This window comes from Dermacentor silvarum, chromosome 1 (genome assembly GCF_013339745.2).
Source record: "Dermacentor silvarum isolate Dsil-2018 chromosome 1, BIME_Dsil_1.4, whole genome shotgun sequence".
Taxonomy (NCBI): Eukaryota; Metazoa; Arthropoda; class Arachnida; order Ixodida; family Ixodidae; genus Dermacentor; species Dermacentor silvarum.
This window is the reverse complement of record NC_051154.1, coordinates 43,329,003-43,354,152: the sequence shown is the minus strand read 5'-3', so window position 1 is coordinate 43,354,152 and position 25,150 is coordinate 43,329,003. Positions and strand designations below refer to the sequence as shown.

General features: G+C 43.2%; 1 protein-coding gene across 1 annotated transcript; it reads left to right on the top strand.

Annotated features, from left to right (window-relative positions):
• Positions 1 to 5,020: 5,020 nt before the first annotated feature.
• Positions 5,021 to 23,618, top strand: LOC119461810 (dnaJ homolog shv-like). Its single transcript, XM_037723189.2, has 8 exons — positions 5,021 to 5,164; positions 5,865 to 6,116; positions 6,966 to 7,238; positions 9,887 to 9,969; positions 11,464 to 11,521; positions 17,883 to 17,994; positions 20,348 to 20,507; positions 22,504 to 23,618. Exons 1-8 carry the CDS (start codon positions 5,094 to 5,096, stop codon positions 22,566 to 22,568), a joined length of 1,074 nt encoding a protein of 357 aa, XP_037579117.1. The 5' UTR covers positions 5,021 to 5,093; the 3' UTR covers positions 22,569 to 23,618.
• The last annotated feature ends 1,532 nt before the right edge of the window (positions 23,619 to 25,150 follow it).

Here is a 25,150-nt window from a genome sequence, read left to right as displayed (position 1 = left end):
CGCTGGTTGTTTACGATATGCGAATCACCGCGTATGAAGACTCACGACGGCACCTACAGGAAGAACGATGTGGCGTAGTAGCCGTGAGTGCGAGCCAGCTAGCGTCTTGATATTTTGTTTCCCACGCGACGTCATCCTTTTACACAAGGCGCGCATCTGCTCCCGTTTCTCTAACCACGCGACGCCATCCTAAGCCCGCGCAATTCCTTTCTCTATGCCCGCGCGCTGGCGTTGGCCGCTGACGTCATGCTCCCCCATTTCGCAGCCGCTGCTCGAGGTTTCGCCCCGCTCCGCGAGCACGGCCACTCAGATAAACGGATCTGGCGGCTTTGAGCCTCCTATGCTTAATGTATGACAATACAGCTGCGAAATTACAATGAAAAACTTGTAGCATACGAACGGTATTGTGCTCGTACTGGATATTGTCAACGTGTAACTGTGATCACAATTGGTGCTACAGTTTTTAAAAAATCGCTTATGCGTAGTCCTTAGTTTAGCTGTTAGTTGTTATTATTTATATATGAACACTTCAGCGAGAGAGATCTTTCATTAAGCAGGTTGGTCGCGGAACCGATGACAGCCAATGAGGCAACCGTTGACACCCCAATGGGGAACTAAGTTGATCAGGCGCGAAGGCGCTCGCGCGGACATCGGCATGCTTGGCAAAAGGGACGTCCGCTCGTTCATTCGACGCCACCGACGGTACGAGTAAGGCACGGCCGGCGCCAGGAGGTCCAAGGTGTGCATGAGAAAAAATAACTACGGCAATCTCGCGACACCACACCCCTACGGAATACAACTAAGCTTGTGAGCGAGCTAGCTTTACTTTTACATGGCTGTTACCACTGGTACTCGCGAAAAATAATTTTGAAGAATGCTGGTGGCCATATTTTTTGCGACAGGGCCATCCCCCTGTCAGCGCGGGGGCGATGCAGAAATCTGAGGGGGGGGGGGGGGGGGTCAGGACATCCGGACATCCCCCCTGGATCCGCGCCTGGTTGGAAACATTATGTAGCAGGAAGTACGGTTAATCAAATATGCTATTGTGTTTCAGCTGTGGTAACAGCCCACTTCTGGCGTCACCGGAGTATACTTTGGTGAAGGCCTTGAGAGCGTATAACTCAAGAACCTTTTTAGATGCTTTTGTCGGAAAATGTGCGATATGCTTGGGCGTGCGCGTGAAAGTGAAAAAGATTTAAAATGCGCGTGCCCAACGCGCAGCGTTACATTCCGTGCGACTTTAACAAGCTATATGCAATCCGTTAACGTCGCATCATATATAGCCTTTCGCTGCTTTCCCCCTTTGGGTGAACAAGCGGAAAAAGCCTGCGGGGTTATTTGATTCCTTTCCGATTTTTTCACTCGATGAGTCTGTCACGACAGTCAAAGTTTAGAAAAAAGAAAAAGAAAATGGCCGGGCGCACACGTGCGCGTCCGTTCAGCATCCTTATCAGAGCCGTGTCTTCCTTTCCCTTTGCGTGAACAAGCGGTGAAGAAGCCGGAATTGCGATACCAGCTATCGTCATCAACATATCTGGCCACGCGCAGTCGCAAACGTGCGCTCCGTTTGAGCGAACTGCTATCTGCTCTTAGACCACGTGTCTTGGACCACACCAGGGGGGCGCGCTGAAGTTTCCGCGAGCGATTCAAAGGGCCGTGCGTTCGCTCGCCAGTGCTCATGCTTCTCTTCCCAAGTCTTTTGCTCACGTTCAAGCCTTGACCAGCGCCTGCAGATACGGTGCAGTTCCTTACGGTACGTATACGTTTACCTGCTACAACTTGCACGCCACTTTTGTTTTGGCGGGCCCGTGCTGGCGCGAAGTTTAGACTCGAATATATTTGCATGCACGGTATGTAGCAGAACTTTCTTTTGTGATCTGGGAGGTAAAGCCGGAGTTTCACATAATATTGGTTGAATGATTACAGAAATTCTAGCTCTGTGTGGCCTTTAAGATGGCAGCAGCGTGCTGCATTGCGTAGTATATATCGGGGCTTTGCTCTCTTGGCTTAATTCTCCTCTGTGTAGCTTCCAGCACGCTAGCAGGCAGGAAAATAGTCTTGCATTGGTGTGGTAACTTCACCTATAGTTGGAGGAGTGGAAAACTTTTTGCGGCATGAGATTCGTGAGACGACGTCCTTTAATATAGTGAGGCCATTCTATGATTAGTTAAGTGCTTTGGGTCCCTTTAGGAAGAGAATGGTTTTATTGACATGTGGTACAATAACGCAGGGATATTGTAAGAGACACTCGGAAGGAGCAGAGGCCGGCCTTGATAGTCAGGCTAAGCCCACCTGTTGCTACAACTCACCAACACCACTACTTAAATAAAAGTAGCAGACTCTTGTAAGAGATTTGTTCGCAAACCATCTAACTGCTAATGCCCTACTGCAAGTCGTGTGTGGATCAAACCAGTTGCCAGTTGAATTTCACTCTACATTAGCTTTTTCATATCATATCTGCAACATAATTCTGAACGTCATCGTACAGCATAAGATTTTGAGAGAAAGTACTGCTTAACTATAAAGTAAATGTGACCGAGGTAAAACAATGGCACATATGTTGCTATTTGAAATACCGAATCGCACTTCTTTATTGTAAATCAAGTGTGGCTTACTCACTTTTTTCTTCACTGTTGTATTACAGAGCGAACTTCTGTGGGCAGCCAGTGGTATCCAAGAGGGAAGGGACCTGGATTGCTGTGGTTACTGCAGCTACGTCTTATTTTCTGTGGTCACCTTTTCTACTGTATTAAAAAAAATTGTAAAATAATTCTGCATGTCCTTTAATTTATTAGTCAATAAAGCCGCGTTCTCACAAGGTCAGGTAATTTTTTTCTGCATGTTGTTATGCTCATTTGCTTTGGATGTGTATTGCACATTTGATATATGTTAAACAATTTTATGCAAGTTATTATAAATAATATAATGTAATGCTTCAATTTAATTTTCAGTTATATATAGTAACATGTGTACTATGTAGCTAGCATACGGATGCATGGTATGCGGAAGAAGTGGCCAATAATTTTGCTTACCACGGCACTGTAGAATGAATCTATAAATGCTACTTTAAAGACAGTTATAAAAGCCTGCATATTGTTTCTGAAGCCATTATACGTTATGACTTCGGAAACAATATGCAGGCTTTTATAGCTAAAGAATTTTGTTAGACGTCCCCAGAATTCTGTTATAATTTACAACAGAATTCTGGGAACGTCTAATAAAATCCTTAACTTGTTCTTGTCAAGATGTTTTATAAAAGCCTGCATAATGTTTCCAAAGTCATTATTACAGAATTCTGGGAACGTCTAATACAATTCTTGAAGTTGTTCTTGTCGAGATGTCTATTAGCCAACTTTTAGCGTAACGTTAGCAGGGCTTACTGAAGTACCTGTAGACGTCCACGGCTAGAAAATGTCTTGACCAGGACAGCTATTAGACTTTTGAATTATCCGTTCAAGACATTTTTTAGACATCAAATAGCTGCTTGTGTGTTTCGTGAGAGATGCCCATGGGCGATGTTCATACACCCTAGGCCTGCAGAGATTCTTCGAGTAAATACGGCGTGTGTTCTTTGTAGCGAATTCTAAAAAGCGTCAATTCTCAAGAATGACGAGAAGGTAAGGCGGGAGGGAGAGGGGGGGGGGGGGCTTTTTTTTTAACCAAGCCCTCAGCACTGTTAATCCGGCCCTGAAGGTAGTGCAGCGTTCGTGCAGCAGGTGCGTGCTGGTTCCGCATGCACGAGCAAGGACTGAAGGATTGGCGGGAACTAGTTCAAAAAGTGCAAAGTAAATCGAATGGACCTGAAGTTCTACTGTATATAAACCGGATGCCTTTTTTTTTTTTTCAGTGGATTTTTAAAAAAATCGCATTGAGCATATAACACTACTCGGCCTGTTCAAGTGGATTACCTAAAGAGACGGAGATTACTTGCACGCCACATCGCAATGTCCAAGTATCTAATTAAAGATATTAGCTAATGAATTATTTTAATTATTCCCTTCAGGGAACTCGTAATTGCAAACACTGAAGCCGAACAGCAGTGAAATCATTATTGCTTAGTAGAAATATTAACACTCTAGCTCCACTTTTGATATATTCGATTTCGTCCCCATAATCTGCTAAAAAATGCATTGGAGTTCCAGCTAAGTTTGTCTCAAACCGCTCAAGGGGCATTTTTGGAAAACTAATTGGAGCTAGGGCCAGTATATCTTAGCACATTTTAATGACGGATATCTTGAATAAGTAAAAAGTTACTCATTGAATCTTTTTAATTAGCTACCTCTGATACATACCTCTTAGCTACCTCTTATACCGGATGTTTCAGCGAACACTTTCAAAGATTTTTAAAGCTTGCCTGTGGCAGATAGCACAATTCTAGTTCATGAGCTGGTCTACTCGAAGAGGCGGGCATTACTTGCACGAAAAATTGAAATGCATAATCGACTAATTAACACAAAATGTGCTAATTAAGTTCTTAACTAACTACCTTGCGGCCCATATTGCAATTTACAAATTGTAGCCTTGGAACGAATCCTCAGAATGACACCAGTTTCGAGATATTAATTCCCGAACTTTGCGGAGAAATGCATTGGCGTTCCAGTTACTTTCTTAACAAAACGTCGTTTTATGCATTGAAGCACAAAAGTAACTAGAGCGCCAGTGCACTTCTCCGCAAAGCATTTCCCCTCTTATTTCACGTAATTACCACGTTTGCAACGTTCAATATCGAGAGTGCGCACCGTGACTTATTATTCTAGTACCTTTCCCCAATCGATCTGCGTGCGGAAAGCCGACGGAATTAAATAAAACGCATTCTAGGACGAAACAGTAACTGCTTTATATTCAGCGAGTTTGCTTGAGATTTGTTTCCATCGAAATAGAAACCTGAAATGATGTGCATATATTTTACTTCATTCACGTCTTCGTCGCTCTGCCATCACCATCTTCCATTGCAAAAGCGAAAGCGCCGTCTTTCGATTTTCGGTTTCGTTTCTACGGTAGCCAATCAAAAACTACCAGCAGAACGCTCTTGAGGTGACGCCACTCTCTATTCTTACCCAGCATTCACTTTGATACACGTGTATATCACAACAATGGCGTCACCGGTGCTCGGGTTGCTGACTTGCTGCGTTCTCTTGCTTCTAATTGCTCAAAGTTTAGCCGGGTAAGCGTTCAAAACCCAGTGTTCTGCGTCGATTAAGCTTAATTCATGGTAGTGCCCTCAGTGCGTTCGCTGATTCGTCTGTTTGAGTTCGTACTGTAACTTATTGGAATGAATGAGATGGTCGGCTTGTTCTCGCCCCTAGCGATGGTTTGCTGTCAGATCATATATTGTTCTCAAAAATTAGTGCATGTACCGAAGCAACTGCACATTCCGCAGTAATATTTTGTGCGCCCCTCGGCTACGTGATTACCATTTCCTTGCGATATCGGCTTGATCTGGTCGCTCAAACCTCCCACTACACTTTGCTTCTGGCTTCACACCACGTCAACATTTGCAGCCGACTCGGTGGCTTTTATCAGTTCTTGAATATGCTGCTGTTGTTTTAGATAGTATGTTACTGAAGACGATAGGATGGTGTTTTGTTGGTGTATCGTACACGCGTTAGTAGCAAATCCGTTGCAGCAGCCTTGTTTTACGTTGTCTACACGGAGGGTGTTATGGAAAGTTATGCTCGAATTTTACTACAGCTTGCTTAGGAAGGTGCGTTGGCAATGTTTGCGTGTACTGGTCCTGCTATAGGTTTGCCAAGAAACAGCGCGGAGAACGCGGACATAACGAAGTGGCACGCAAGCGCTGCTTTAAAAGCTTATCTCTTTTGATAGGTATTGGTAGACGTTAACACATCCATCTTTCGTTTCAGGAGGGACTTTTACAGTATTTTGGGTGTGTCACGTAACGCTAATACAAACCAAATCAAGAAAGCATACAGAAAGCTTGCCAGAGAGTTGCATCCTGACAAGAACAAGGATGATCCCCATGCACAAGAAAAGTTCCAAGATTTGGGAGCAGCGTATGAAGTACTCTCAGACGAAGAAAAGCGAAAAACGTACGACCGGCATGGCGAAGAGGGATTGAAGCATGATTCATTTGGTGGAAGTGATCCGTTTGCAAGGTGACATCTCTTTTTTTCGTATCTTTTCGTAAATGAACTTTCTACAGTTTGTAAGCAGCAAAAAATTGCTTCTTCTGCTGGTTACAAAATATGTTTATAATGTTTGATTACCGTTCTTTGTAGGTTACAAATATGTTTATAATGTTTGATTACCGTTCTTTGTAGGTTACAAATATGTTTATAATGTTTGATTACCGTTATTTGTAGTTAAATACACATAGCAGTTTTGAGTTGTTGCAATCCAGGAAATTAGCATTGTGCGAGTTCTCTTGGGTGTGACAGCCTTGGATGCTATGTTGGAGATGGTGTTCTAGCGAAAATAAGTAATGTTAGAGCTCCAAGACAATGCTTTCTCAACCTCAACGTTTTGTGCCACTATGAGCATATGATTGCTATTCTTAGCACTACTCCAATTGAATGCTTCAAATTTTTTTATGTGCTTAGAATGATGAGCAGTATGTAAGCATACTTTCACATATTATTTCTTGTTTTCTTGTGATCATGTCAAGACTATTAAAGAAAACTTGACTTTGATACCCGGTCTTAGCAGTTATTATTATGCTTTTGATACATGTTGCCAGTAGTATATACAGAATTGGTGTATTTGTGGTTTTGTGTAACTTGTTTGTGGTGTACCTAACATATGACACTCCAAATTTTGGCAGTTAGTTCAAAGTCATTTGTCTACTTGTGCTTTCTGCAGCAGCAATGAATATACTGTAAGGAAATTTTCTAACAGTATGCTCTTGGTGCCTAGTGTATCAATTTTGCTTTTTCAGAACTGTAGTTTTGGTTGCTTCTTGCTGTGCTTTCCTCTCACTTTATCGTTGTTTCACTTCCTTTGGGCAGTTTCTTTGGAGATTTTGGCTTCTTTGGTGATGGACATCGGAATGAGCAACGGGAGATCCCACGTGGTGCTGATGTGGTTATGGACCTTTGGGTCACTTTGGAAGAGCTGTATCAAGGAAATTTTGTGGAGGTTGTCCGCAACAAGCCGGTGGCAAAACCAGCCAAAGGCACTCGCCGTTGCAACTGTCGCCAGGAGATGGTTACACGACAGCTGGGCCCCGGACGCTTCCAAATGATGCAGCAGACAGTCTGTGATGAATGCCCCAATGTCAAGTAAGTTTGTATGTTTATGTTATAGTTAGCAATTTTAAACTGGGAAGGTGGACAATCGCATAGTGTGAAAGCTGAATTTCAATATAAGACAACCAGAACAATAGGGCAGATAACTTTTAATTTTATTGTGATAGCAATTATACAGACACTCCAGCAGCACTTACAGGATTTGCGTCATGTCCTGGCTTCGTGCAGTGAAAGAAAACAAATTGTGGTTCTCAACATGCAGTGAGCCCTCTCTCCCCTTCTCGTCTCATTGCCTGCTACCCATAGTCTGTTTGCAGTTACTGGGTCTTTGTACATTGAGTAATGCAACATCCCAGCGAGCACTTGATGTCGGGCTGTGTGTGTGATGAACAGTGCAGCTTACTGCCGGAGGCACCAGGACATGGCAGTGCAGGAACATAAGGCAAAGCAAAAATGCCGACAAGGCCCTGTAGTTAGGAAATGGGAAGTCGATGCGCATTGTGCCTGGCATGCCGCTGCAAAAGTGCCCATAAAGAAAGCAGCCTTACTTCGTGTAATATTCTAATACTTGGTTCAATACTTATCGCTGTTATGCTTCATTCACCCTTTGAGAGAAACCGCGGTGCTTTACAGAATTTCTTCCTTGCTTTTTTGAAAAGCCCATATGAAGAGCAAGTGATGTTATTAAAGTGGTATTGACATGCTATTTTCGACTTAATTTTTTCTTGCTAAGTGAAGGTCCTAGAGCTCTAAACTTAGGAAAAAACAGTGACAGACCTCAGAGCGCCTTATTATACTACAATTATTTAGTATAATTGCTTTTCTACAGCCATTCTTGATTTAGCTTCCAGAAGGATACTGTGTCGTACTATCACAATACAGTATTTGGGAGCAGGACGTTGCAATGTTTTGACAGCTTGGTCCGGCTTGCTAAGTCTTCGCTTTGTGAGCGCTGATGTAGCAGCCTAGTGGACGACCGAGCAAGCCAGAGTGAGTGTCAAAAAGTTGCAGCGTTGTGCTCCCACGTGGCCACATACTGTGTCATGACGTCGCAACACAGTATCCTCCTGGGAAACGAAAAAAGAAGAAGAAAGGGCCCATGTTTGTTTTAGATATAGGCTAACAGTTTACATTTGAAAATTATGAATTATTATGGTACAGCTGAATGATATCTCTCTGATTGGGAAAATTAAAGGGACACTAAAGAGAAACAGGAAGTTGAGCTGGAATAAAAGAGGGACCTTCAGGAATGCATGCAGTTTTTGTTGGGTGCAAAAATATGAGTTATTAGTGGAGAAATTCGTAAACAAAGACCAAATATCTCTTCGTCAATTTCTCTCACCCCAGATTCGGCGCTGAAGCAGTGTCGGCACGTATTTCATTGCTCTCAGCGAATCAGGGCGCCATTATATGTCACCGCTTGCGTAAACGGTCGAGGCGCTGGCTCCATCATAGGCTGCATGGCCACTGTGTTTGCGTTCGCTGCAACTTTTGCTTAGGTGTTCTGTGGCCGCGATGGATACCGTGGCTGATGCTGAACCCTGCAACGAAGAGCTCGCCTGGGAAGCAGGAGTGCATTTCAGCGACTTCAGTGAAACGGAGCGCGAAATGATTCTCCGTGCTTAAGCGGCAAGTGTTTCCGCGTACGATGGCGGTGAGCCGCCTGCTGCGCCGACGGAAGGCAAGGCGTCTGGTTCGCCAGGCAACGATCTTCCCGACAGAACAAGCATAGGAAGTTACGCGCATACTCGGTGTAGCTTTTACGTGGCTTTTTTTAATGACATTCAGCACTCACCGAGCCACCAGTTCACTGCTGCACGGGCACCAGTAAGGGATATGATGAAGGCGACATTGAGGGGAATAGCTGCTCGAGAAAGGACTGGTCTCTGGGGAACGCCAAGAGACTTTCCGAGAGCAGGATTGTATACATAATCCGAGGGCGAAAAATGCAGAGAGCACACCATCGGTTTCCCTGGCTCTTTTGTCATTTTATCATCGGCAGAGCACTGAGCCATTGCGAACGCCGGGGCTCATCGCGCGGCACCACATGAAAGGACAGTCAGGTCAAGACTGCCGCTGCCCCTGAGCAAGCGCCTTGGGCTGTTTATACAGCCCTCAACACTACACACACGAGGCATTTTCTGGCTGTTTCCCGCAAAGTCAACGTTTTTTCGAGCCACTGCAACACTGTAAAGCGGAACAGGCGCGTGTGATGATGCATAGAGCAAAAACGAAACTATCACGACTGCATGTAGCGCCATGCCATTTTTTTATTTTTATTTATTTAATTTTGCGTTAAACTTGTATTTCCTCACCTGAGACGGTTTTAAAAGTTGGCAAGTGCTGTTTATGTACGTTTAAGGCGTATTTCATTTTGCGTTTTATTAACTGTGATAAATCGCTCTCGACCAATCGCGACCGGGCTGCGTTTATGATCTCCGACGTCACGAATGTGTAGTGCGGGAAATACGAAGGGGCGTCAGCACCTATCCTTCAGTTTTTCGCTATTTTCTCGCTTATTAAACCTCTGTTAGCAGTAAGAAGGATATGACTGTGATCATGAAAGGATAATCTACCATTAAAGCTCAACTTCCGGCTTTTCTTTAGTGTCCCTTTAAGCACCGAAAGGGTTAGTCGCCATGTCTCTTCTTAATGCTATTATGTGTGCCGTTCTTTTTCAGGTTGGTGAACGAAGAGAAACTTTTGGAGGTGGAAGTTGAGGCAGGCATGAGGGATGGCCAAGAGCAAGTCTTTGTGGCAGAAGGTTAGTAACAAATGGAAATGCTTATGTAGAAATTGTGCATATACATAAATACCCAACAATGTGGACATGGGAATATTCACCGCTGTAGCACCATTGGTAGTGCAACACACTCATAATGCGGAGGTTATGGGTGGAGCTCCCATCAGCGACAGGTTTTTTTTTTTTTTTGTCCACTTTCATTTCCCTTTAGCTTGTCATTTCTGCACTTCAATTAGAACTTTAAATAATTTCCTCTTTGTTTTCCTTGGCTTCATTATCTGTTGGCTTCATTTGTTTGTGACTGACAAACATTGGGCGCTTCGATTCCCCTTCTCGTTCACATGTAGAAGCAAGGCATATGTGAACCAATTACTGCTCAAAGCTTCTCTTTGGCTTTCTTTTTTTGCCAACACTCCAACAGCAGCATTAGCAATTTGCACTTTCCAGCACCTTTCCAGCAATGGTGCTGCAGAAGTTCCACATGACTGGAATAGATGTAGTGAAGGGTTCAAGGAAATGCACACGTCTTGAGAAGCAGATGACTTATAGGCCTTTAGTATCTCTCAGCACAATGCTTGGTATTGATAAAGAAGCGCAGAGGGGTCTCCTCAAACGTCAAATTGCAGTTGATGCTAACCATGTTATGGGTTGCAAAATTAAGATGACTACGAGCACCGTAGTCTAAGGTTGTATCTCTTTGCTTAGATACAACGAAGGTTAAAGTTTGCAACATAACTATTTTCTCGTCAAATGTGGTGCATTTGAGAATTAATAGAACGAAAGACAGCACATTGTGCAAGAAAAAAAGTGACAGGCAATCACCCGATGTCAATCTAGATGATAAGTGAGCTTGAGTCACAAGAGTGCACATTTGATGTGGCAAGCGCCATCTAAAACATCAAGAGTTACTGAAGAACATGCAGTGCTTTGCTTGTGGTCATCTTAATTTCCAGAAAACTCATTTTCGCGACCTTTTGGTTTGGTTATCAGCTTATATTAGAGTAAGTATGTGCTTTGGCTCCTAACACAAATAATAAATGCATGAAGTCTGGAGGGTCTTATTAGGATAGGTGATTTATTATTTTACTTTATAAAAACGTTTTCATTTCCTCTTAGTGTGTGTGTGTGTGTGTGTGTGTGTAATGAGGAAGAATAATCAGGAGCCGAAGGGCTTGATTTATAGTAACCACCAAATGAAGCCAGCAGATAATGAAGCTGAGCCTTCATACAGGAAATTAACTGTTTTTAATTGAAGCGTTGAAATGTGTGTGAAATTGAAATGTGTGTGAAGGAAAAAAGAGGGTCTGCAATGACAGGGACAATACAGTAGTTGCAATGATTCATAACATTGACCTGGCATGAGCCATATGTTAGTTATTTACCTTCTTTTTCTTTGTCATTAAGTGTGCTTTTAATATGTTTGATTTTGCACCTTGATAGTTTATAAATATTTTTTTAAAGGTGCTATTGAACTGAAGTCAGTAGCTCATTCCTAACTTATCTTTTCCTATGCAGGTGAACCTCATATTGATGGCGAGCCTGGGGACCTCAAGTTGCGAATTCGAACTATGCCGTAAGATTATTCACTTATGTAATGTTGATATTTGTTTACTTTAGAAAATCAGTCTGAACATAATTTACATTCCAGAAAGTGGGGGAAAAAGAATATTATACTATATAGGAAAAATACCATGTAGCTACAGACCCACACACAAGAGATAGCAGCACCATCAAATAGGTTTTGTGGGAAAGCAAGCTGTTCATCTGTTACTGGGCCGAGCGGCAGCAATAGCGGCATGATAACCTAACCCAAACTGAACTGTCAATGAGCGCAACTGTTACGTCCTTAGTAGACATCCTTGAGTGATCATAATGTTCACGTCTCACTGTTGAGCTAGCATGAAGCGGGCAACATAGCAACTTGATAAATATGCTTGTCCAACGGTGATAAGGATGCTTGTCCAACAATTATTGCATATTGCCTATCTATATTTAAGAATTCTAACGCATTTTCTGAAACCCTGTATACAATCGCACGCACTTCGCAGGTGGCAACTAGATCGGTGAATGGGAGTGTTGATGCACAGAGATGCTTTGGGCTTGGCATAAGAATTCAAAGATGACAACCAAGCATCTTAGAGGGGATTGGTTAAACAGAAGCAGCTGGAAACAGATTCAAATGAAGGCACTTGATCAACAGGCTGTTACAATGTTTTCTACTTCCTTCCTAACCCCAGCACTGATCCCCATTCTTTTACTCTGTTGTCATGGCCTAGTGTGCTGACATAGCAGTATTGATGGTAGTAACGAACTATGTTCCTTTCAGGCACTACCTTATTTTTTCCGCATTTAACCTGCGCTCCTAATTACAACAGCCCGGAAAGAAAGAAAAATTTGCGCGTATAACCCGTGGAAATAACTGCATACAACGGTGCTAAAATCCTTGCATTAAGTCTCCATTCGCGGATGCACGACTCGTCCATGTTGTATCTTCGGAAAGCAGCTCCTTGCCCCCACTTTTTCGGCGATGCTGATAATGCTGGATTCGCACAGCGGACGTGATCATGGACAAATCAGTCACGTGACATGCTACGTGATTAGGGTCACTTTGCAGCTAGCATTCGTGTGACAAAGGATGACAGCGTGGACAGAGCAGCCTTCACATAAGCAGCGGCGACGGAGCAAACGCGACTGAGCCGTATTGCGAAGCGCTTTGCGCAGACTGATCCAGCACCGCAGGCACCGGTGACATAGGTATGATCACATAATAGGTAATCAGCAAGCTCAAATAGCGATTTGCTTCATTGTGTAAAATTTTTATCAACGGCTTTTGCTGCGGTAGGATGGCCATTGAGCACAGGTCATCGTGATCTGAGTTCTAGTTTGCCGGTGCCACGTAACTATTAAACGCAAAATGTCGATCTTGTAAAGATGAGGAAAACGGGTGACCATGGAAGGGAGAGGGGAGCTTCAACACGCAAGGGTGGGTAGAGGGTGGGATTCTTTAGGAGATAACGAAACTAAATGGCGGTGAACCTGGCCTTAAGGGGCAATGTTTCTCGAACAAAGTTTTCTTGCTATTATTATTTGTACTAAAGGTTTAAAAAATTGATCCAGTTATAAAGTTCTTCAAGCAGAGTTCGAATATCTAATTTGTTTTTGTCGAGCTACTATATTTCGTGAATTATGTCCTACACAATGGCAAAATATAGTGACCTTTGCGGGCACTTTCCTGTGTATAAATTTTCACAAGAAGTATCATGCTGTAGCTTATTTAGCTCCTTGTAGTTTTCAAAGTGCCAGTATCTATCCAAACAACATGTACAATTGGAACTATACAAACCCACCGGGGTGGCTCAGTCAGCTAAGGCGTTGCGCTGCTGAGCACAGGGTCGCAGGATCGAATCCCGGCCGCCGCGGCCTCATTTCGATGGAGGTGAAATGCAAAAACGCCCGTGTGCTTGCGTTGTAGTGCACGTTAAAGAACCCCAGGTGGTCAAAATTAATCCGGAGCCCTCCACTACGGCGTGCCCCATAATCAGAACTGGTTTTGGCACGTAAAACCCCAGAAAGAACTACTATACAAAAAAAAAATTGTACACTTATAATAATTTTTTGCATAACCCCATGAAAATATTTACCTTATGCACTTATAACTGTCTCATACTAACGAATTTGGCCAACAAACTCTTCAAGATATGTACAATGCTGATATCTACTTGATATTGCTACATCTCTCAGCAGTAGTTGCGAAAGTAGAAGGTGGGATTTCATGGAATTTTGAAAAAATTGTTAAAATGTCCTAATTTTTTTGCATGATTCCAGCCATAGTTCAGCACGGTACATGCTGTTTAGATACATATCGGCACTTTGCGGTCTACAAGCTAAATAAGCCACAGCACAATGCTTTTTGTGAAAATTTAATACACAAAGTGCATGCAAAGATTACTATATTTTGCTTTTGTGTAGGACGTAACTCAACAAATATAGCAGGTACACAAAAGCTAATGACATATTTGAACTCTGCAATAAAAACTGAATAGGAGGCAGAATTGTCAAATATCTAGTACACATAATAATTTTAAAAAGTGTGCGCTGCCGTCAATCCACACTTCAAGGCGAAATTTGCGTCCCACGCTACCTTGAAGCACACTTCAAGACGAAATTCGCATATAACCCGCCTATAACCCGCAGCCAGACTTCACTGTTTAATATTTTGTGTTTTTGTTGCAGGTTATATGCGCGAAAATACGGTATGTGCAAGTTGTGCACTCGAAGATAGTGCGTCAAAATCAAAAGCACTGATTAAAATTACATTTAAAATGTCTCAAACATATCGAAACACTTCTGATCAGACCTGTGCTGCAAGTTTGAATAATCAGTATAAAATGCTTCAGTAAGTTGAGTTGGAAGCTGGATATTTGCCTTCGGTGTCACTTTGCCTTCATGAAAGGGGAAAGTTGTCATCCACCCGAATATAACACGAAGCTACAAAGGAAACCCTTCTAGGTTTCTGAGAAAGCTTTGCAGTTGAGACAAAATTTGTGCTGGTCCGGAATTCGAATCCAGGACCAACACCTTTTCAGGGTGGTCGCTCTACTATCTGAGGTAACCATGAGGCTAGCAGATAGCAGCGAGAGGGTGAATTAATCGACAACGCAAAGCACAGGGACACCGAATAAGGCAAATCATTCTTCATGTAGTGAGTTCACTTCTTTCATTGTTTTCACAATGTTTTACATCATGCGTATATTTTATGTCTGGATAGGTGCTTTCCGAGTGTGCTAGACATGAAATGGTTATTCTCATATCTGACGTTCCTATAGGGAGTTCTCGCATGGAGTCCTCGTTCTGTAATCTTGACAAAACTTTCACTCAAGAATTGAAAATTCCTAATTCGTTCGGAAGTTCTGCAGTTTTCATGATTCGGAAAGTACAAGAAATGGGATTAAACTCAATTTTAATCGGACAGAATAAATTTGCGACTGAAGGGGATACATGCGGATCACTCATGGCCGATTGCATATGTTTGTTTGCAGTTATAGGGCAGTTACTGTATAGGGAAAATGAATCTATAAAAAAAATCATTGACCTCATTGAAGTTCCAACTCATTATTGTTCACTTTCGAGCCAGGTTTTGATCCACGGACCTCTGGGTTGTTGGCTCAGCACGCTTCCACTGCTTTGCTTTGAACCAGGCATTACAAGCATTAGTAGATTATACGCAGCAGTGGAAAGGTCAGTGGCAATGAGAAATGCCACGTCATGCCTGCTTCGTGAATGACTAGAGCCTATCATTACAAGCACTGGAACGCTATGCACTGTAGTGAAAAGGCAAATTTATTTCTATGTGCAGCAAGGTTGCTCCCGTGATGGATAAACCTGAAACAGTCGGAGAATGTTGGTGAATAAACAGTCTGTACGCATCGCAGTAGGGTGCTAATATATTGTAAAGGACTAGCGCATTATGAAGTGCTTTTATAAACACAGTTATCAGAAGAAACATGGCTGTCCCTTAGCTATTAAAAGCAGTCCCATATTTTATGTTTTTGTTTTTTAAAGATAAATTGAGTAATTTGCTGCTTATACAAAATAATCCAGGAATTATTTCATTTGGAATATTGTTTATCATATGTACAGTCTGCAAAAATTCTGCCATTTCAAGCTGGGCATATTTCACCTGACTTGGATCAGCCAGTTTGCATTGTTTGGCATCAGAAGCAAATTATATCTGAGTTACACTGCCAAACTCCATCAAACTCGAAGGAGTTGTGTTGCTGCCACACAGCAGTTTTCAACAGTCAAGAGTTTAAAGTTACAAAGGAGTGATGCGAAGGTCGCCATACCAAAGCTGTACAAAAACACTGTAAAAAATGAATTAATAATTTGTCGCGCTATTGGCACATATATTAACTCGATGCTAATATTTTTTAGAGAATGTTTGGTGGCAAATGTTTTATTTTTCGTGTTGGTTAAAAAATGCTGCTACGAGAGGGCGTACACCGGCACTTAAGGGCCTTTGAGGTTTTCAGAGAGTTCCATGAAACTCTGTCGACTTTTGACTCGATGGCTGTCAAATCTGCCCATGTGACAACGGTATTAGTCTTGCTTTGATGCAGGGGCATTCCCTCAACACAGCAGCAAATAGTTATTGGCACTCTAGGTTAAAACTTTAGGCTTAGTCATCTACACCAAGTTGCTCCCATTTTTGCTGCGGTTGAGAAATATACCACAAATTTCCTTCGACATTATACATAACCGAATGGAACTCACTTCCATCTAACATCACTGACATAACAAGTCCATCATTATTTCACTCTGCATTACTAGGCTAGTTACAAACATAAAACATGGTGAGCCTGACATCCTTAGTCTGTCTTTGTCTTGTTTGCTTTGTGCATGCTCAATTTTTGCATTATTTTCAATGCTGGTATACAGTTAAACCTGGATATAAAGAAATTGACAAATTCCCTGAAAAACTTCGTTATAAAGAGGATTTCGTTATATGCAGGTTCGGCCCGAAAATTCGAAACAGAAACACTTACCGTAATTAGTCGATTCTTACCGCTTACCGATGGCAGTCGTAGCGTCGTATAAGGCCCGTTTACAGTCCGACGTTATCGGCGCGTGGGCCAGCGTCGTTTGCGGCCAGTCGCCCTACATCCAGTTGCGCTGCGCCAGCCGAAACGCCATCTCCTCTATACTCCGACACGTGCGCCGTCGGCTGTTATCTTCAGAGCATGTGCAGAACGATCCCATGATCGTCGGCGAAGAAGTATGGTGGCTAGCCGTAGAAGCGTCGTGGGCGCCTGTATTTGTTCGTGCGAAATGGCATTGTGGATCGGCGCGAATGGGTCAGGAGCCAATTCGGCGCCGGGCGCGTCGGAAGCCATCGCTTACGTTGGCTGCGCCAGTGCGCTCGACTATAAAGGGGGTTCTTTTCGCCAACGTGACGTGACGTAGCGTGCTCGCGTTACGTCGAACTATCAACGGCCCTATAGTGTCACCTAGTGTCAGGTTAGTGAAGTGAAGCGCAGAGTCTTGCGCAGTAACCAAAGAGTGGCACTGCCAGCACGTTAGGAAAAAAAAAAGGTTTTTTTTTTCTTCGGCAACATCAACAGGAAAAGGAGAGTGCCGGATTGGTGGGCTAGGCCAGCTGCAGCAAGCGGCTGGATCAGGTTTGAATGAAGGGAGTGGGAAAGGTCACACCTGCGGTGGCAAGATCGCCGGGTCGAGGGATGCAGGGCCGCCTCGCACACGCACGCACGCATGCACACGTGCACTCGCTTCGCATTCCGTCGCGGCGGAGAAGGTGCTTCCGGTTGCTGCTCGCGCAAAAATGACAGAATTTGGGGCGAAATCTCTAGGTTGTCGGCGGGGAAAATTCGTTATTTCGAGGGGGTCTCCCGCTGCCACTTCGTTACGTAGAGGTCTTAAATACATGTGCTTCTATGGAGTATCGGCGGGGAATAGAAAAACTTCGTTATAACCAGGAATTCGTTATATGGAGGTTCGTTATAAGCAGGTTTAACTGTAGTAGAAGTTTGCACTGTTTTATTGCCTAATTGTTAATATGGGTTTGGTCTGTGCCCATATTTATTGTGTCCAGTTGCATGAATTTTTGTTTTCCTTTCATCTTTGCACTCCCAACTGTAATGCGTCTTAGCCCTGTATTCTGAAACGATCCCTGACTTGAAGCTGTTCCTCCACTCCGCCGAATTGAGCACGGCGCCACCCCCTTGAATGAATTACACTTCTCGCAAATTTCTGTGGTGCATCATTGAAATGCAGTCGCCACTTCTGTTGAGGGGCAGTGCTGCCATCCACTTTCTCAAGCCGAGGTTGAGTAGAGGAACATTCTAGAATACGAGAGCTAGGGTTAGCAAGCACCTTGAAGTTCTAGTTCTTACATTTGCTTCATTGCTCTGTTACAGGCACCATGTTTTTGAGAGGAGGGGTGATGACCTTTACACAAACATAACCATTTCACTGACTGATGCTCTGGTGGGATTTGAAACTGAAATAACCCATCTGGATGGTCACAAGGTAAAGCAATGTATTTTCATAGCGCTCATTGCTGTTCCCTTTTGCATTTGTGGCCTGCCACGGTTGCGCTGCTGAGCACATGGTCGCGGGATCAAATCCCGATCACGGCAGCTGCATTTCAATGAGAGTGAAATACAAAAACTCCCGTGTACCATGCATTGGGTGTACATTAAAGAACCCCAGGGGGCCAAAATTAATCTGGAGTCCCCCACTAGGGCATGCCTCATAATCATATCATGGTTTTGGCACGTAAAACACCAGAATGTTTTTTTCGCATTTGTGTAATTAGTAGTGTTGATAACAGCACCAGCTTTATGTACAAGCACATGCAATGCATATGAAACTGAATGCATTTCTTTTGTTGTTTTTTTCCTTGCGATGTGTGAGCCTTGCACAGTTTTTTTTTTTTATTATTATTATTGTTATAACAGACATAGTGAAATCATGCAACAATAAGTGGGCATTTGTAACATTGGTAATGTCAAATTCAGAGCAGTCGGGCAGTCCTTATTACACATTCAGTAATTTCACCATCATACCCTTTGTCTGCTTTACAGCTAATGACCAAGTGAGAGTTCTTGTTATCCAAAATACTGTATTTGTGCATATATTGCTTATATAAAAATTCAAGAAGTGCTAGTTAAAAGTTGGTCTGTGACTTCAACATGTATTTTGCCTTGCCATGAGGCCTTAAAGCTGTGCTGTGTACTGTGATCAGCAGCTGTGAAAGTGGCGATGACTAATCATAAAAACAGTTGTTTATGGAGATTTTCTTCGTGCCTATATTGTGCGACATTGTTTCTAGGGAGATATGTGCGTTGTATACAGTTATATGGCATTTCCTCCCTTTTACGAGATGTTAATTGCAATTGAGGCTGTCGGTTACATTCCAGAGAGAGTTCATTGAGCTGTACAAAAACATCAGTTTCTGCTTAATGTTGTGCAGTCAGAACTGAATCAGGTTCTATTGAGGCTTGCATGAACTGTTGGAATAGGTTAACTTAGCCTCAGTTTAAAAAGGACATATGCAGTGCTCACTTCTACCTGTTAAGGAGTGTTCCATTGCCTGTTTCATAAATATCCTCCTGTGGTCTGGCAAAACTTGTCCAATATATTGGACAGGGGATGTTTGGGCTCTGGGGCCACAGAAGCCTTGACCATGTAGGTAATTTGTCGGGTACTACTAGGACTTGCACTGCAATCTAATGAGTACAGCCGAGTCTTGTTCCTTTATGCCAAGGAACTTGGCATAAAGGAACATGGTTATTACTGGCATGGAGTCTTTGTCATCCAAAGTTGAATCGCTCGCGTCTACATCATCAGGCAAGACAGCAAAGCGTGGCCAATTCAATGCCAACAAAGTACGAGACCATCGCAACACAGCAAAATGTGCAAAGCGAGTTGCTGCAGTGAAACAACGTTCACCTCCCAAGTTCCCGACAATGTAAAAGGCAGAGCGAGCATGGTGAGCTGCAGCGAGGCAACACTAAACTCAGCGGCACACTTGGCGACAAGTAATGCTCTTGCATTTACCCATCGTAAGAGTTGCTTAGGTGCCCCAATAGTTTTGTCTGCAACTAAGCTGGCTCTGCATAGAACAAATGTTGATAATTTTTCAAGAGCAAAGTGCAACACTGTTTTTTCATCTTTGGCTTCCAACTCCTTGGGTCACCGTGCGCATCATCTCGCCCTTCATTGAACCACCCAAACTATAAACAATTGTTATAACTCTAAAGCTTTATCAGTACTCTTGCCACTCTCTGTGCAGAATTTGATGCTGTCTGGATTCCACCAGTGCCAGAGTACAAACCCGGCACATCTTTTTTTTTCTTCTCGATCACGAGTGGTGCGTCAGTTCTGCATTTTAACTACACGGACACTGTAGCATACCTAGACATCGTCATGTATAGGTGTTCCTTTGACTCATTACTGCCGAGCAACATTATGGCCATTTTGGGAACTCACTTGTCACACCTTGTATTTTATTGTAGTAAATTGTTTATCTGGGTTCGTATGTCTAAAATTGGAGGCATGTGAGCGTACAGTTATGTCTCTGAACATGTGGCTTGCCTGCACAAATCATCACGCAGGTGAGCCGGGTTTCACGTGTGCTTTTCCAATGAGGTCAGGAAAATTGACTAATTCGTTTTAAAGTGGTCAACTTATGGCTATAAGTAAGCCTGCTGCCCATCTGTACATTGCATTGGTCTTTGCTGCTTCCGAGTAGGTGTAGTTCGGTACCAAAGTTTGTCGCATATTTTTGTGTGAAGCTGTATTCTTCAGATCATTGTGCTGTATGCATTATAGATAAATACATATATATATATATATATTTTTTTTTTTTTCTCTGCAGGTACCAATCACACGTGAGAAAATTACATGGCCTGGAGCAAGGCTACGCAAGAAGAATGAAGGCATGCCAAACTATGAAAACAACAACCAGAAAGGAACCTTGTATGTCACCTTTGATGTGGACTTTCCAAAGGGTGACCTTAGCACTGAAGACAAGGAAGGTATGCCTTCCAGTTATTCCCTGCTTTTTCGAAAATGGGCCTGTTGCATGGTGTATCAAATGCCATAATGTAGAGCTAGAAGACTTGTTGAGCTTTGATTGAAACATAGTGGATGTCACGCAAATGGGCTTGTATACTAGCATCATGTACATCCTTCTCATTTAATTTATGTACAGTATTTTCATAAGTGTCAAGGTTAATGTAAAACAGCGTTTTGTTGCAGAGTGAATGAACAAGCAAATTTACTGAGAGCTAGTGCTTGCAAGCTCTTAATGATTGTAAGAGTAGGCATAGAGCCATAGACCATTGTCAAATCAGCATTGTCTTTTATAAGCCATGTTACACCAAACACATATACGGTATAGACCACTTATAACGTAACCACTTATAGTGCAGGACCGGATATAGTACGGTCTTTTCAGACTCCCGTTAATTTTCCCATAGAACTCCATATATACGCATATCGCTGACAGTGCAGCCGCGTGAGACGAAATACCGGTTATAATGCGGCTTCTGCGGGAAAATCTCACCGGCAAGGACGGCAGCGAGCACGCTTCTCAACAAGGTGCACCCACCGATGGGAGAGGAGATCAACGAGGGCGATGCAGAGGAGGAGCATGAGATGCGGAGCAAACGAACGGAAAAAAATACGCGCGTAGGTTGTCTAGGCGACGGAGAAACCTAGTGCTCGGCTGGTTATCAGCGGTGCGTTTTGCACTGAACGCGGCTTAAGTTTCTGTGCACCCGTCGCGATGCGTGTCGTGAAGTGCAGATATATCACGCCAGCGACGCTGTCAATTTAAGCAGTGTTCCGCAAATTTAGTTTGGAGCTACAGTAAAACCTCTTTAAGTCAACCATCGTTAATTCGGAAAATAGGTTAATTCGGACTACTTTCGGAGCGCCGCAAATGTGCGACGCAAAAGAGCCAGAACGGTGCTAGCGTCCAACCGAAACGAAGCGGCAGAGTCCGCATCGCCACAGCCATTAATACAATATCGTACGTGAATGACAGCAACGCCGGAACGCTTCGAGCCTATTTGTGTTTTTAAAGCCTGTATTCTTGCATTTGCCGCCACGTGCTTTCGTAACTGCATAGTCGTAATCCACGATCGCGTCGATAGCGGCCGCGGTTTTCTCCGCAGCAGTTGCGGGGAACAGTAGTTTCGTTTTTACACGGTACACGCGTCGGCCGCGTGCCTAAAAAAACTGCGTAGTCGCCATCGATGATCGCATAGATAGCGACCGCGGTTTCAACTGCAATTGTTGCAGCGAATGGTAGTTAATTCGTTCAGACTCGGTGCGTGCGTCGGGCGCGTGCCTTCAGCACTGCAAATTTGTCGCCGTTTATAATCGCGTCGATAGCGCTCACGGTTTTTTCCGCAGCGGTTGCGGCAAACAGTTGTTTCCTTTTGACTCGGTGCAAAGCTGTCGAGCTTGATGAGCACCGGCTACATCGCGATTATGTTTTCGCCAGCTCAATGGCGAAATTGTAATCACGATGTGCGCGCGATAGTACAAAGCGTGTCTACATGCTTGGTTTACATGTTCTGCATACGTGCAGGGCTTGAAAATCGTTGTTTTGGTTATAGTGCAGTACCGCTTATAGTGCAGATATTCGAAACTCCGGCGACTTACGTTATAAGCGGTCTACACTGTACTTCCACTTCATTTAAGCACGTAGTGACAACAGGTGCAGTGCAGGAAAAAAAAAGCTGAGAAAAGCAAAAAGAAATAAAAAGAAAGAACACGTTTGCCATTCCTACTTTGTGAGGTGAAGGCCTTGCAAGGCCTTGGCAAAATCCAGTTTGACCCTAATCTTGCTCCCTAAGCAGGTTTTATGTCTACTACTTTTTGCTGTAAATTTAAAGGGCAACAAATATGCGCTTCTTGTCTCCACTATAAATATTGTATAGCCAAAGACGTGTGTGACTGGTGCTGCCACATATTTGAGCTGATTATACCACATTTTTATAATATTTTTTCTCTTTTTTGCAGCCATCAAGAAAATACTTAAAGAGGAAAGCAAGACAAAAATTTATAATGGGCTGCGGGGATATTAGTGTTTCCTGGTGGACTGCTATAGTTGTACAGATTTTTTTTTTTTTTCACACATTTCTTATCCCTTCTGTGGAGGGCACCAAGTGGCATGCCAAGCATGGTTTTAACATGCAGTGTGCAAGTGTACAGACTGTTTGAAACTGGCCACATTGTTTGTATGTGAGCATTTTCTGTTTTTCATCTTTTGAGTGGTTGCATCTAGAGGGGGAGAGTGAATAAAATAAAGTGAAACCTTTGGTTTGCCTGTTAAAATTCCTGCGAAGTCCAGTGCTGGGGGGGCGTATTCTGTAAGAGTCCACCTAGTGGACTGTCCACTTCGGCTGTCGCCATTGGCTTCCACTTCACGAGCGTGAAGGTGCCAGCCAGTCTACTTCGCGCTCTTGAAGCGGGAGCCAATGGCGACAGCCGAAGTGGACAGTCCACTAGGTGGACTCTTACAGAATACCCCCACTGTTCTCTTTTGTATACTCAAGCAGGTAGAAGTTTCTAACCAGGAATATTAAAAAAAAAAAATACTGGTGAACAGTACTCTTGGCATTATGATATGAGGCAGTGTCATCAGAACTGTGTTAGCTCAGGCAGTCATCTTAAGTTATTTGCACTAATTTTCCTTTGTCAGAACGAAGCATCATATTTGCAGGTGTGAAGCGAAATGGTATTATTTATATGAAAGCCTCTGTACCCCTACTCTTTTCCCACTTTTAAACTTTTTTCTGGCAAAATTTTATGCAATTTAGGATATTTATCACATCATTCATGGCATGGTTTTGTGCCATTTACAACACAAATGGAGCAGCTGGAACCCTTTGTGATGTCCGGTGAAGGGTTCCCTTGACAGCTCTGTGCAGGATTGGAGCGTAGCTCCTGTTGTACAGTCAGAGTTTTTGCTAAGTCGCACAACTCGTGTTCATCACATTTTTGAGCCCATTGTTTTGTATTGTTTCACACGAGTGTTTCATCACAACTGCAGTGTGTGTTTAAAAAGAGTGAGGAGTATGTACTATGCCTAGGAATTCCAAGTCATGTGAAATAAATTATGCTTGTTATACAGAGGACCTGTGTGATAAGGACATGAATGCTTCAGTGCATTTGTGTGTGTGTGTGTGTGGTGTTCTGCATGCCAGAATAGCTGCAATATTGTGAAAATCAGTGGTGCTGTCTGCGTTTCACTTGGAGATAATGAACCAGCGGGGCTATGGCTAAGTTTAAAGGCCAATTGCAACAAAATTTTGGGCTGTGTAAAGAGCCTAGTTTCAGAGAGTGCAGATATAAAGAAGCCTCAGTGCAAAATTTTGTGTTTGAATTACCAGTGAATGTGTCATGAAAGGCTCGCAAAAGTAGATGTTTTTGATACCGAAACTGAAGAAAGCACTACCATTACTGCTCACCGGAAGTTTTGCATTACTCCGAACACACAGTTCCGCAGCATGGCCTCAGCAAGATTTTTCAGCACACCCACAGCACGCTGAAAAATTTGTGAGGTGACATGCTGGGACTTGCGTCATATCTGCTAACTACCAGGGGCACACATCGTCTGCTTATGTGCTATCTAAAGGCTGTTAATAAGAAAATTAGACAAGTGCCAGCCTTGTAGCTTTGCCTAGGCTGCTTCAGTAGCATGTACTTCTCATTTACTACCTATTTTTTCAAAGCGACATTTTGTTCAATTGGCCTTTTATTGTAAAGAGCTTGTTCTCACCTTGGGGATGTTCAGAAGGCTGCTTTCAAGTTCACCCGTTTCACTCCTTGCTTTTGGGAAACAGCGCAGCAAATTCCTAGTGTACAGATTTTAAATTGAATGACTGATACAGTCATGATGCTTTGTAGGCCCCCAGGGTTTTCTGTTTTATCACCTGCAATGATGGACTTAATATTAAAAGCTGTCTGCTCTGCTTAGCCCTTGCTCTGCTAGCCCTTGCTAATGGTATCATAAATCTGGTGGTCAAAATGTAATGCTTCTCCCTCTAGAAGTTCGTTGGGCCTCGGCATAAGCAATTTGTGTCTCCCTTTCGAGCACTTATGAATGGGACTGCATTGCTTACGCTCCTATTTTCAGTGCCTATCAAAGCACACAATATACAGTGTGTGGTGACGATAACAGTAGAGAACTTGATGATGCTCAAGTCAGCTTTGCAAGCAATGTTTGGTCATCCATGTATAGCTTGTAGCAATATATGACGAGGCCCTATGGCCCATCGATACAGATACATTGTGCATCACTATAGATTGCACATAGAAGTGTGGAAATCTTGGTGAGTTGGCATGTAATTGTAATGCAAGAACAGTGCAAAACTCTCAAAGTGAATTTTGCGGAAATTATATAGAGAGATGGCTTTTAAAAAAGGAGTGGCAGTTTCCAAAGAAGTTCCTCGGTCCAGGGTTCCAGCGGGCATGCCTTGCAAGAATTAAAGGAGGGCAGGACAACAGTTTGTGGGAGGAGACCCATTGGGATGACCACAGCACTTGGGGCATCAGGAGGTGGTTCTTCCACGAATGTGTGAAGATGTAGATGAGTGGGAGAAAGAGACTCTGTTTGAGCTTTTCAGATAAGGACACTGTGCTCAAGAAAAGCTGGGTTGTAGAG

Coding starts and splice junctions, on each gene's coding strand:
- LOC119461810 (XM_037723189.2), top strand. CDS start 5,094: ATGGCGTCACCGGTGCTCGGGTTGCTGACTTGCTGCGTTCTCTTGCTT. Junction 6,117..6,965: donor GGAAGTGATCCGTTTGCAAG/GTGACATCTCTT, acceptor TCCTTTGGGCAG/TTTCTTTGGAGATTTTGGCT. Junction 20,508..22,503: donor TAGCACTGAAGACAAGGAAG/GTATGCCTTCCA, acceptor TCTTTTTTGCAG/CCATCAAGAAAATACTTAAA.